This window comes from Athene noctua, chromosome 4, assembly GCF_965140245.1.
Source record: "Athene noctua chromosome 4, bAthNoc1.hap1.1, whole genome shotgun sequence".
NCBI classification, from domain to species: Eukaryota; Metazoa; Chordata; class Aves; order Strigiformes; family Strigidae; genus Athene; species Athene noctua.
This window is the reverse complement of record NC_134040.1, coordinates 66708967-66723322: the sequence shown is the minus strand read 5'-3', so window position 1 is coordinate 66723322 and position 14356 is coordinate 66708967. Positions and strand designations below refer to the sequence as shown.

Below are 14356 nucleotides of genomic sequence, written 5' to 3'. Positions count from 1 at the left end.
TTTTTTCAGATTAATTACATTTCAACTTGTTGATATCCCCCAGCTCTTAAAAAATACACATATCAAATATTATAACATAACGCAGTTTTTACAAAATTCCCTGCACAAGCATCCCAATTTAGGGTTATATATTTGACAGCAAAATAATACAACGTGTTTTGCTGTTGACTGGATGTGAGGTTTGCTGCTGCACAGAGTAAACAGAGTGCTTTGACAGCATGACCTTGAAGTGGTAAAGCATGCCAGTTGAGGTTGAGCTGTATGTGGACATTAACTAGCAATTTCCCAGGTTTCAGCCATCACTTTGATGCGAAGCACTCGAGCAATTCTAATGCTAATTTTGTCAAGTTTGTGGTATACATTTCTCTCAAGTACATACAAATGGGTCAGCGCAAATACATGAGCAGACAAGGAACTGTGCATCATTAAGCAGGGCTCCCAGGTTAGCCGATGAAGCTTCACCTCTTTAATCATGTGAATGGACTTGGAGGTTGGGCCCAGGAGGGTAGAAAGCGGCACTTGCATGTTGGTGGTATGGTGAGCACGGGGACATTGCAAATGGTGCTGCTGGTAATTCTGTGCCTTCTAACATGTCTCCTTTGGAGTACTAAGCCATATTAGTAAATTCTTTGGGTGCTGCACAGTGAAGCAGCCTTTCTGCCCTGTTGGAAACCAGTGACCCAGGCCCAGGGGCAGGCAGATCCAGATGCACCAAGCAGGCAGCAGACCAGAAAGGGAGAAGAGACAGTAGCATAGGGCTACCAATGCTCAACTTGCAGGCTCTGCAATGGGAAAGCATGAGGCAGGTGCCAAAGAAATGAAGCTTAATTTGGTTGCATTAGGAGACACTTTGATTCTGAGTTTTCTAGCCCACTGCCCCAAGCAGTTTTCTGCAGAGAGGAGGGTTCCAGGTCTTGTTAAAATGTTTACAGACAAAAGGGACATCATAAAGGACATCAGAGAAACAAAAATGCCTTATCACTACTTTCATGAAGAAGCACCTTAAAAGTAGGTGAAATTACTGCATGTGAAGGGAATGACTACACTGCAACCTCAACACCAAGATTAAACCTTTGCACTCAGTGGTTTCCTACATACCCTGGCCTCAAGGAAGGCTTTGGGATTCCTCTTTTACAGACCTTCCTGTTGGAATCCCAGGCAGTAGAATTCTTAAAAAAAAAAAGTTCCATGTAAAACCATTATTTACCTCCTCTGCTTCTGGTAATAATTTAAGAAATTCATTCAGCAGTTCAGAACCATAGGGCTCACTTCTTCCATGATAAATATCTTCAATGATGGATTCAGCAGACCTTGAAAAAAAAATGAGCATACACATTTCTAACACTTGCAGGGTGAATAGTCACACAAACTGAAAAAAACCCCATGGCTGGGATACTCAAAGGAATTATAATGAGGTTATGTATCAGCATCCACAGCAGCACTGTTCACTGTGCCTTTACTGAAAGGCAACATTATCAGTGAATAAAGATAGCATTGAAACAGCTTGCTCTTAAAAAAAATATTGTCACCTCACCCCTTTCTATTTATTCTTTATAAAGAAAGGAAACCAGTGAAAAGCAGTTGTATAAGGGTTTCCCTTAACTATACCTGAAAACTCACTTCAATTGGTTAATAGTAGCAAACTCTGTATGTTTGATGCTTAGTCATAATAGCACTCAAAACTAAACATATTAGAAAACAAATTATGAAATGTAGTCACTTAGGACAAACCTGTACAGAACTGTAAACTTCGCAAGGAACAGGGCACAATGTACAATACTTTTGATAAGAACTACACAGAATTTCACACATCTGTAGCTTGCACTAGATGCATGGAAAAATCAACTCTTACTTTTTGAATTGTTTGAGAAATATCCCAATGTTCATACTTCTTTTTGCATCCAAAATGGAAACCTGAGAGAAAAAGCAAGAGAAATTAATCTACCAGTACCTATGAAAATAGTATATAATGCAGGTATCATTTCTTAAATTGCTACAGGTAATTGTTTGCAGTTGCCACCAAATCACAGGCCAAATGAATAGATAGTCACTTCTTATCCACAAAGATAATATATTACAGAGCTTACAGTTTTTGCCAGGGAAATACACAACACACCCACAACACCTTTTTCCAAGTGAAGCAAAAAAACCCCATAGCAACATTTATAAAAGGGAGGAATCAAGGTAAGTTCTATTTCATTACAAAGTAAATCTTGATTATTTCACAAGGTGGCATCTGCAAAGTGTTGCTTATCAAGTAATACACTGTGTTGCATTTGTAACCCCATGGTTAGTGAGCAACACACTTCAAAACCCACCTAATTCAGAGGTTTTGTAACAAATGTGAGGATGGGCTTTCTAAGCAGAGGTCAATACGCACTACTGATTTCATTCACGCAAACTAACAGCCATGCTGATGCACAGAAAGTAAGTCAATCTTGAATCAAAACCTGAGACAGATAATGCTCCAATCTGTATGCCTCATCTAGAAGCAAGCAGAAACCTATAATAAAATAATAATCTCCCCCCACTTTACATTTTGAAGATGAATTGCTATATCATCTTATGTGTACAATTCTGGAGATTAAGCAGAGAAAAAAAAACCACCTTTTTTTTCCCCTAATTATCTTTTTATTTTTTAATTGTTTTTATGGTAGTTTTTCTTCCTAAAACAGCACACAAATTCAAACCTGAGATGTTTGCTCTGTTTTAGCGAATCATGTCCTTAAGGTTAAAATTCTACCACAACTATTTTGGTGATAACAGCTACAAAAGTCATGAGATTTACAAGGACAAGAGAATTGTTTCATGTTAACTGTGTCACCCAACTGCTACAACAAATGAACTCAGCACACACAGATGTTCAAGACTGCTGTTGGACTCGCATGATGTTTGAAGTTTTGACAACTGAAAAGGTGTCTTGACCTCTGTGACAGTGCACAAATTAGAAATACATATATAAATGCAATGCTGGCATCATCACAAAATTGAATTAGCCTGCAGTCAGCTGGTGACAGTGAAAATATAGGTATGATTAATGTGCTATCCTCAACATACACCCAGGAGACAGCCTCCTCATTTGCTGAAAAGAGTGAATCAAATTAAAGTTTTCTGAAAGTTTGGAATTTCCTCTCTTCTGAAACCAGGAAAGACTAGAAAACACAGGAAATATCAGCACATTAGTTTTAATTAGATGACTGCTAGCCTGAAGCCCTTCAGTTTTAGCATATGCAAAGATAAGAGGACAGATTATGGTTTATTCTCCTGTTATCTTAGGAGTTGAGAGGCCCCCAACAGATCATTAAGGGTAAGTCCCTTAACATGGGGACAGGTTCAGCTATCTCTCCCCCTGCAGTATCTAATCTTTTTCAACTGTTTTACTGCAAGGACCTCTCACTGACCTCTCAAACTGCAGCTCCAGTCTCCAATTGCCATGGTCACTCCTAATTCTCTGATTTCTCTGTACTAGTTTAAGCCTATAAGATTTGCCATCACCATTTAGCTTTTGTTTGTTGGGTTTTTTAAAAGCACGTTTCACCGTTAACGTTCTGTACATATTATTTTCAGTCACGGGCAGTAACTGTTACAATAAGACTGACCATCAGCTGGGTAAACTTTTGGTTTCCATGGCACAACTCAGATTTACAGTACAACCTCAAACAAAACTAGTGAAATTTTTAACATCTTCTCTTGGAAGACAACAGATGGCAACATGTACAGCTGCATTTGCCTTATCAGCACAACATACAAATGTCACAGGGGTTCATAAGTACAAGAATCTTATACACACTTCATGCTCTGTATATGACCATACTCTATTTTTTCTCTGTTTTCTTGTTCAAGTACACAATTAAAACACACGGCTCAATTTTTGGTCACTCTTTGCTTGGTGTCCACTTCCAGATCATCAAAAGTGTTTGAAAAAACTGTCACTGCTTAGCTACCTTCATGGAGTTTCTAGATGGGAGTATGAGGAGGATAGAAGGGGAACCTGGCAGACACGTCATAAATACAAGTTCCTACTCCTTGCAATATACGGTAAATACCAACAAATACGGTATCGTCCATCTCACATTCAGTTGTATATTAGATTCATAATCTTAGCCTCAACATCTGTTCATAATGTCTACTCTTCTTCCCCACCAAGCTTTCATTCAGTTTTGTCCTTGCAGAAAGCCATCTGCCTATGACTTCCTACAAAGCCGTTGCTTTTTACCCTTTAAATATTACCCCAGCTTTTTATAAATTCTGCACAGCCTGCTCCTATCTCCTATTCATACACACCTTCAGCACTGGTGCCAGCACAGCACATTCCAAATCACCGTTTGCCACTCAAATACATTTTAATGTGCTGTCCACTAGTAATACCCTTGGACTTCTTGTTACTCTGGACTGTAAGAATTGAGAACAGACTCTCCAGGGATTCTCTATACCCAAGAAAATTCTCACATGGTTTCCTATTACTTACTTTAGATAAATTCAGGAGAGCTTTCTCCATTCTTATCTTCTTCAACTCTCCTGCCAGAGGAAACTATTCAATTTTTGTTTATCCTACTCTGGAATTACTACAATCCTCTCAGATACTTTTCACCATCTCAAGACCTGCACTTTGCCAGCCAATGCAAATGTCACTGCCTCACACACTTGCCACCTTTCCTTCATAAACAGTGCAATCTTTGAAGCAAGGACAGCCAACTCACTCATGAATCTACTTCTCATCACCATAGTATTCAGCTCAGCGTATTTCTGAAATCTGCAGCAGGCACAGATGATGTGGGGTAGTAACAACATCAGTTTGACAAATGTTAATCCACTGCTGGTTATATGTATTAAGGGGAAAATTAGCTTGAGTAACATGGTGAAGATGTGATGGTAAAAGGAAATCTACTCCTGAACTCTGACACAAATTTGCAACCAACACAAAAGATTCAGAGGAGTGTTCTGGGAGACACAAAGAGCCCCACATCAATATTGACTTTGTAGTGACTGCAGAAATGCAACAGGAGTTTCTTGCCGTGAGATTGTCAGTGAGGAATAGGAATTTAACAAAGGGGATTTATGACAGATCAGTGAAAGCAAAACACCATATATATTCTCTGGATAAGAACAATGAGGTTTCACATGGTGGGATACAGTTTACAAACTACAGCAAGCATGGAACTGCCTGGTGGTGCAGGCTCCGTGCTGGAGGTTAGGAAGGGTATAAACAACTTCCTGCTTCAGCTTCTTCTTGACTTTACAAGACAATAACCATCACTGTCGAGTTTAATATTTTGGCGTCTATTCTCAGAGCCACACGCACTGCCTGGAGTGGTTGAGAAATGGTACACTTCCACAGCACGGCAGAGTGAACCTAGCAGCTAGTGAACCCGCAGGGCTGTCCCGCTCCATGTCATCCTCCCGTGTCACGTTCCTAGCCTGCTCTTTCCCTTAGGCAGGCACTGGTACTCATCTCATTGGTTTTTTGTTGTGTTAGTCCTCTGCTGGATTAACAGGGTGAATCAGCTCTCAAGAAGGTGGAATGAGCATCAGAGCCAGCATTGGGAAGACAGAGAGAGGGCTTGGCAACGGGAGGGGAGAAGAGACATCCTGTTCATCTCTTCCATCTGCCTTCTCTCTCCTCCACTCACTAGTCCCTTGCACAGGCTCTAGAATTCACCGCACCCTTTCACAAGCCATTAAAACTCACTACAATAGCAGAAAACTACTCCAGTAGGAAAAAAAACAAATCCCAACAGCATTCTGCTGAGCTACTTAAATCTGTTTACAGAGGGTCCAATGACTGCCCCAGCCTGTGCACAGATGGGGGGAGGTGAGGGACAAGACCAGAGAGACAGAAGGAGAAAGAAAGACCAGCTCTCTTTGCAGGCAACAAGCTGTTCTCCTCGCTCTGCTGCCAGGCTAGCTACAGTCTAGGTGAATGTATGTTGTGCCATGCTGTGACACCACTAAAGGATGGGGAAAGTAAATTGGTGTGCAAACTTACTCTACTCCCCCTATTTTTCAGAGGTTCAAATTACATGAAACCATAGGGGAAATTAAGTCTTTAGTCAAGGAAACACGTTAATTAATCTCCTAAGGGTTTGGTGAGGGATTGTTTACAGAAAGTAAAGTATTTGCTTTAGGAGTTTAACTCAGATCTCAAAAAGGGCATCTGTTATGATGATGTTTAGTGCTGAGCCTCCAGAACTGGGATGCAATAGCCTGAGTTGGACATCTAAATTCCCTGTATAAATAACTGGCAAGTGAGGAATTAGAAGGATGTTCAATATCGTAATCTTTTACATGGACAGAGAGTTTATTCATAATCAACAGCAATCTCTGGAGAAGGTATGGAACCCCCATCTCCACCACAGCATCTGGGGCAGTGCCCTCAACACTGGCTGAAGAGGCACTCTTCACCACTTCCACTGAAGCTATGCCACTGCACCGAGAGGAACCCCGCTGAGCCAAAGAGCAGACTCTCCAGCCACGCGCTTTTGTACAGTGCTTCGGGGTTTTTTGAATTTGGATCAAAGTGATACTTGAATTTACGCACTTGAAGTTATCTTCAAAATTTGTTGTTGACATACTACACTGACTAGACTAAATCCACTATTTAAACTACATTTTTCACAGCTAGACCATAAAGCACTTTCTAAAATCAATTCTGCTTCACACAAAAGGAATAGAAGTACTGAAACACAAAAAGTCTTGTCCACCTGCCCCTGCCAGGCCAGTGTCACAGCCAGGAACAGAACTACAGCTTCCTCAGCCCCATGCTAACATGCTCTCCACAAGGTCACATGGGTGCTGTACACCTCCACCTGCCCCAACCCCTTTGAACATCTGTAGGTTTTACTACAGAATAACCATCATACATTAAAGGAAGTGAGCAGCAGCTGACAGCACTGATGACGGAAATCACAAACGTTGCCTGAGCCTCGAATCTCCATACTCTTGTTGAATGATGCCTGTAGTGACGTTAGGCATGTGAGCTGTTGAGTATCTGTGCTTCCACACTTCCAATAACACAGCTCTTCATGATTATCTCCTTCCCTCCTTTGCTAAGCAGCTAGTACTGCAAAGTCCATTAACACACAAGAAATTGCTCATCGCTGTCTGACACACTGCTGCGGCATGCTTGACAAAGCTTAGCAACGGCGTTGAACATTTTGTCACTCAAGGAGCATACATAACTCAGAGAAAAGTACTGGTACCTCGTCACCTGCCACATGCAAAGGCACCGTGGGAGCCCTGAACCAGAGTGGACCCGCATCAAGCTGTGGAGGTGCATTGGACCACCGTATCAGCTCCAGACGGATGCACAAAAACATTAACCTGTAGGAAGGCAATTTTTTGTTTCCAGAGCACTGTTTCTTGGAGAAACCCTTGTTTTGAAGGCCTGTAATTTTAATCTCTAACACTGGTCTTAACCTCCCCAGGATGCCCTGAGTTTCAAGTTGTACAAGAAAACAGGAGTTCTGGAGCATGCTGGGGTTATCTCTACCCCAGCTACTGTACAGTACGGGCCACATCCCATTTATTAAACTTATCATTGTTTTTACTATAGCTAGATTTTCACCACATGACAGTCCTGAAAGAGGGAGCTTCTAAGGAAGCTTCTAAGGAAAAGCAGGACCAGAGTTGTGTACATCTGTATGCAGTACAGGAAGTCCACTCGCTGCAATCATGATTTGAAGATGAATATAGCCTGAAAACAGCGCAGAGGCTAATGACTACCTCTGATGACGGCCCCAATTACTCCTTCCTGATATCAGGGTTTCAGCATCTGCAACACACGTGCCTGTTTTAAACCCCTTATTTTACTCTCTGTGCAACATGTATTCTATCGGTACACTGGTTTCTCACCTTGTCCCTGCTGATGTTGTTTTGACATCTCCCCAATCCTGCAAGATACCACTAGCTTCAAGACCTTATTTTCTCACTAAAAACTGACACATTCTCTTAACCCTCTGCTCTCTGTATTTTGTTTACAAGCTAACATGTATGTAGACACACACAGGCGATTAAATCTGCATTTCCACCCTCCAATTACTTCATAGAAAGATCACTTGAGACAATTCAATTCAGGCTTCACAAAGAGGCTGTCTATAAATCGGGATTTAAGAACTAGAAAAGCTACTTATCAGTTCACCAGAGTGTTTGAACCTGAAAGTGTTCAGTATATACCTTCTCACCACCAGAACAGAAATCAGTAACAATCTTCAGACCTTCTTGGAAGGTCATTTTAGTGTCCAGAAAAAGCAGGGTAGACAAAATAAAGTTTTCATTAGCAGGAAAGCAACATTTATGAAAGTTGCAATTTTAAAATTATCTCCCCTAAACAACAAATTCCCTTAATCACTATAGTATGCTCATTTTCCCCACTGTCATACTGGTACTTCCCTTCCTGAAGTCTCTAGGGCATCAAGGGTATATACAGCATTAACCCTCGCAAGGGGATTCTCTTCCCTCCTGCCTGGTGCCTGTTTGCATGCAGAACATTTTGTCTGCACAACAGACACAGCAGAAGAGCTAAAGATAAAAGTTACAATACACCTATGTTTCACCCTGAAAACTCAAGGGCTATCCAACGTGAGTAAATACAGACGCCTTCATCTCAATCCACTTCTTTGATTTTAACAGATGATCAAATCACAGCACTTACCAAGTTAAAATAATAAAACACTGTTAGTTCTTTGAAAAACAAATGTATGCCACTAAGAACAAAGAGTTTATCCTCTCCATCATTCCCCTCTCCTTCAAATCAAGACAAATTTGCCACAAGGATGAAACATGATAGAGAAAAAGACAAAGGTGAGCCAGAACTCACACCAACTCCTACAGCATTATGTAAAAGAGAGGTTTTATTTCAATTCTTACCTCCTCTTTAGTCTCTTTAAATGGAGACTTTAAAGATCGACTTCGGGGGTCCTGGGGCTTCGTTTCTTCCTGCTGCCCAAAAAGTTCCTCGATTGTCTTTGTATCAATCTGATACTGCGGTCTTGCAGCAATCGTCCAGATATTGTTTTTACCACGGACTTGTTCTTCAGGGATAGTTTTCCAGAAAAAGCTCCGCATTCGTTTTTTTTTGCCATGGTTGTCATGCCCATTTATCAGCTGTGGAGGCAGAGGTATGTTTGGCCCAGGCAGTGGAGGAGGGGGTGGGGGTGGGGGCGGCATCCCCGGGGGGAGCGGTGGGGCTGGGGGTGCCCCTGTGAGGGGACATGGCGGAGGGGGCGGTGGTACTGCAGGCTGAGAAAGTTGAGATGCTGTCGTCGTATCCTCATTCATTAATCCCGTCGCAACTGGAATAGCCCCATTTTCTTTATCATTGACCAAGGAGAGACAATTCATAACATGCATTTTATGGCCTCTCCAAAGAGGAGAGTGTTACTTCCTTGGATCGGTTTGAACCATTGAACAGTGAGTGCAACAGCACCTGGTATCACGATCTCTCAAACTCTAGTCTGCCAGCAGCAGCAACACAAGAGGGGACTGTACCATCTTCGCAACCTACAACAAAGGACAATAGGGAGACTCAGATCAGAGAGACTGGATATTGTTCCTCGCCCTGAAAAGACGCTAAAGTGAAGGTATAACAGCTATCAAGTTTTTAATCCAAAAGGGAAATTTAGTGAATCAAAAGTCTTTCCCATGGCAATTGTATGACATTTATCCACACCAGGATCTCAAATAGCTTTGGGTACCTCAATGTCAAGAACGTATATGAAAATAAAAATACTGAACCCACCTATTACTCTCAGTTCAGTGCAGTTTTGTAAGAGAATATATTTTTCTCAAATTACTAAAACAAACAAATACTATTCCACTCCTATTTTTTTTTTTAAAAAGAGGATTACACACACTTAGAAAATACAAGTACTAACTATTACACGGAATTAACTGGTCCAAACAGACCCTATTTGAATCCTTTTACTTCATGGCTTTAATCCAAGCTGCATTAAAGTAACGAACAATATGTCAATGATTGAACAATCTAACCTAATGTACTGCTTTTTTCCTTCGTATTTTTCATGCAGTTGTCAATAAGAGAAAAACTGTGAGCAGTCCCTAAACTCTCTATGTTCACTGAGCATAAACTCATACACATATTTGTATTTTACCATTACTGGTCTGGTTACACTACTTCCTAAAATGCACTAAGGGAAGAAAGACCCCAGTTTGACTAAGCTGCCCCTTATAAGTTACTTCAGTATCTAGGCTAACATAGCCAGTTCAGTAAGCCGAGAGAGAGACAGGACAGAGGAGCTGATAGGAACAGTAACCTACACATCCTAAGCACTGTACATATGCAAAGCTTTAAACATTAAGGAAAGCTTTTACACCTATATTACCTCATGAAGCAGCTTAACACGAATCACATCAGTTTTGAGCAATTTTTCTTATACTGTCACCTACTAAATGAAGATGCTGTTATTGACAGTAAACCTTCAAGTAAGAGCATGACTTCGGCAAAAAGCACAATTTTGACAAGCCAAATCTATTAAAACAGATCTACTTAATAAGTCTCAGAGAAAGCAAATTAAGGTGTTTCAATTACAGACCAATAAAGAACCCCATGGTTTCATGGAAATTTGTAAGGTATCTCAAAAGAAAATATTTGGGAATTTGCAAAAAACAAAGATACCACAAAATACAAATGAATGAAGACAGCTTCTGAGCAAAAATCACTTGCAGGAAAGCTCAACAGAAAAAGCTGAAGTAATGCACTGGCACAAGAACAATATCAGATCAGAAATTTGGCACTGATTTAGCCGTATGCCTCTTCAGCAGGGTTCACATAGAGCTAATAGCAACTCAGATCAATTTGACATTGTATAATAGTGATGAAAAACCTTTGCTATTTTTGCCAGAGATCCATCATTAGAGTGTACACGAACAAACAGACCCAAGTCACAGAAACAAGCCTTAGGGCAAATTCTCTCTTGATCTGCAAGGACTCAGCCACTCACAGCTTCACTGAAGTCAATGGAAAATGACACAAAATGATCCACTGTACCTTTTCTTGTCAAAAGCTTGCGTAGGTAGCAACAAACTCTTCCGCTTCAGATTTTCTAACCTTATACTCTACACTATCAAGGTATTCACAAGAATAGAAAACATATATAAAAACCTGTATGAGGTTTAAGTCATAGGAATGATAGAAAATATTTTAATGGCGGGGTAAAAAGGGCTAGAGCTACAAAGGGAGTGGATGAGGATAGAGGGTTTCAAATTTAAGTCAGCATTCACATCCAGTTGCTATTACAGAGCTCTGTACGTTCATGTCTCTCCTCCCAAGTTCATGATCATAGAAGCAAAGAGGCATAAAAAAGCAGGTGCAAGGTGGTGGAAAGAGATTAACCACTCAAAGCAAGTAAGTGTTGCATTAATTTAAAGAAATATTCCAGTAGGAAAAAATCTTTTCCTCCCTACCACTTATTTAAAAATGAAAAATGCATTAGCTAGTCTTCCACCAACACAAAGCAGTCAGTCTTCAACAGCTATTATTTTCTAACTTGGGTTCCCACAGTTTAAAAAAAAATAAAAAGGAAGAAAAGAGAGACAGACAGACTGACCGACCATGCCTCTGGGCAATATGCAAGAACCTCATTGTGAAAGTTCCAATAAATCTAGATGCTTTAAGAAAAATGGGATCAAATCCTAATGAAACAAAGTTGTAGGCAATGAATCATCAGAGTCCCAGCGCTAACACACAAGAGTGGAAAACGACTGATCTCAGACCTGAGCTCTTCTGAGTTAGACAAGGGACACTCCTAGTGAAAGGAGTGGAGAACGCAAGGGGAAGAAAACATCCCAGCCTAGATGTAAAGATAGATAGATAGAACAGGAAAAACTGTTTTCAAGCCAGTGAGCCCTGTACTGCTTTAGATGAGGTAACCGTCACCCAGAAGCCAGAGGGAGAATCAGCATTTGGAAGGCAGGCATGAAATGAAAGACACAGCATAAAGGCTGGCATTCAGCTTTGTCTTCTGACAGATAAGCACAACGCAGGTGACAGAGGTCACCTGCCTGTAAGAGGACAGCAGTCTTGAATTACCAGATGCCAGGAGACTGGTCAAAATTCCCTTCTCCTGCTGCCTCTCGGAGGACCAGCTCGAAGATGTTCCCAGCACCCCCGCCATTACTGTGGGTGGGTGGGAGAGGAGAGAAGCTGGCAGGCGGGACAGGCTCTGGGCCGCTGCTTGGTATCAGCAGGTGCCTCCGAGCAGGAAGTACGGCGAGAGGAGGTGGGGAACCACGCAGCCGTTCCAACGGTGAACTACAGATTACCGAGACATGCCGGGACTGGGATGCATAATAAAACCCAAACAAAATTTTAACTCCTAAGGAGACTCTCTGCACTTTTCAAAGGATTAAAGGGAAAAAAAGAGAAAGGGACCCAAGATCAAACATTTAAGATGTCTCAATTACACTTCATTATTGCATGTTTGTTATCCAAAACAGCCCAACTGCAAGAGCTCTAAAGTAATGTCTTTACTGCACGTTTTAACTGTGCCCATATTTGGCATAAAAGAAATATTTTATTTCTTTGTCTCATTCATTGTTTTAGCCAACCTAATCTAACTTGGAAATGTATTTCAGAGTTAGAGGGTGGGGACAACTTTCTCCCCAGGTAAGAAGACCAACCTTCTGAAGTAATTTGTTTCTTGCAAAAAAGGCAGTTGCCACCGAGACGGACGTACCTCACATTTGCATACACAAATTAACAGGTCAAATGCACGATGTGCTGAAAGGCATTTCATAATTCATACTGCAAGATATTACTCCCTTTAACTCAAGCCTTGTATTCTCTACTGCCCACGTTTCTGTTTCAGGCGTCCTCCAAATTCTCATGAGAACAACGCCGATTTTGACACCAAAGCCCAACCACAGCATTTGGGTGTCTGGGTCTTGGCAACTGCCATACGAAAAGGTAAACGCAGCAGCCAGTTGCTAACTGCAGATAAAGAAACTGCAAACACGGCTTCGTGTAACTATCCCCTGATCTTGCCAAAACGTGAGGGTTACATACAAAGAAGACGCAGCTCGTGCTATGGCAGCAGCTTAGCGCTTAACCACCTAACGCGCCCAACACGAGTCCTCGCAGGGCACGGCCGCCCTGCCCGAAGGGAACCCCACGCGTGTTCACCACGCGCGCGAGAGGCAGCGGACAGAGGGCCCCCGCGGCCGGCAGGGGCCGTACTGGCTTTGTCGGGGGGCCCGATTCCAGCTGGTTTTTACCCGGGCCCCAGCCGCTGCGCTCGCCCCGCCGCAGGGACGGGGACGGGGACCGGGACCCGCTCTCAGCCTTACCGCCGCCTTTTCCGTCCGGAGCTGGTGCTTGACTGAGGCACCCGCCGCCGGGACCACCCCCGGGGCCCGGAGAGAGACCCTTCCTCCGTAACCCCCTCCAGCCGAGGCCGCGGGCCACGGGGGAGCGCCGAGGGCTTGCCGAGGGGTGGGGAGGGCGCGCAGGGGGGACAACCGCGACCCTCTCGCCTCGGGCTCCCGCCGGATCGCGGGCGGCCCTGGGGCGCCCCGCCCCGCCCGCAGGGGGCGCCCTCGCGCTCGCGGCTCCGCTGCCCGACCCCCGGGGTGGGGGACGAGGAACGCACACGGGCGACGGGACCGGCTGGCCCCGACGGCAACGGGCCCGGCGGAGAGAGCCGGCGGTCCCCGCGCAGCCCCCCACTCCACCGCACACGCCCACCGCGCCAGAGGAGCGGCGGAGCAGCGGCGGCTCCCGCACGGTGACAGGAAGCGGCGGGGGAGCCGCGGACCCCGGGGTCCCGCGGGGAGGGGACCCCCTTTTCCCGGGAGCGCTGTCCCCTCCGCCGTCTCGGGAAGGCGGAGAAGGACACACACACACAGGCGGCGGCGAGCCCCCTGCGCGCCCCGCGCCCCCCAGCCCCCACCCCCCCGGCACCGCGGAGCCTCCGCCCGGAGCCCCCCCCCCCTCCGCGCCGCGCCGCACCGCACCCCTGCCGCCACCGCTCACCTCCGCGCCCGCGGGAGCACGCGGCGCCGCGCGCAGCAGGGCCCGGTGCCGCCACCGCCGCCGCCTCCTCCCATCGCGCCGCGGCCGCGCCGGCGGAGCGGGCGGGGGCGGGGCAGCGCGCAGGCGCGGCGCGGGCGGGGCCGCGGCAGGTGACAGCGGCGGCCCCGGGAGCCCCGGCCCGGCCGCGGGACAGCGGCGCCGCGGCCCCTTCCGGACCCGGCCGGTGCTACCGAAACGCCGGGGGCTGCCGCAGCGGCGTGCGGGGCCGTGCCTCGGCCTCCTCGGGGGGTCGTGGTCCAAGCGAGCTGTCTGAGTGGTGCGTCAATACATATCTCCTCATTTACCACCTGCTGTCGCCGAAATCACAGC

At 44.7% G+C, this 14356-nt stretch overlaps 1 protein-coding gene across 1 annotated transcript in view; it reads right to left on the bottom strand.

The window, feature by feature from the left end:
* The window catches only part of FHDC1 (FH2 domain containing 1), a 38091-nt gene extending 24000 nt beyond the window's left edge, over window positions 1–14091 (bottom strand). Inside the window, exons 1-4 of the mRNA XM_074904036.1 lie at window positions 13988–14091; window positions 8866–9498; window positions 1853–1914; window positions 1208–1310 (exon numbers count right to left, since the gene is read on the bottom strand). Of these exons, the coding sequence (XP_074760137.1) occupies window positions 1208–1310; window positions 1853–1914; window positions 8866–9348 (648 nt within the window). The 5' untranslated portion in view covers window positions 9349–9498; window positions 13988–14091. The remainder of the gene's footprint in view (window positions 1–1207; window positions 1311–1852; window positions 1915–8865; window positions 9499–13987) is intronic.
* Between the last annotated feature and the right edge of the window lie 265 nt (window positions 14092–14356).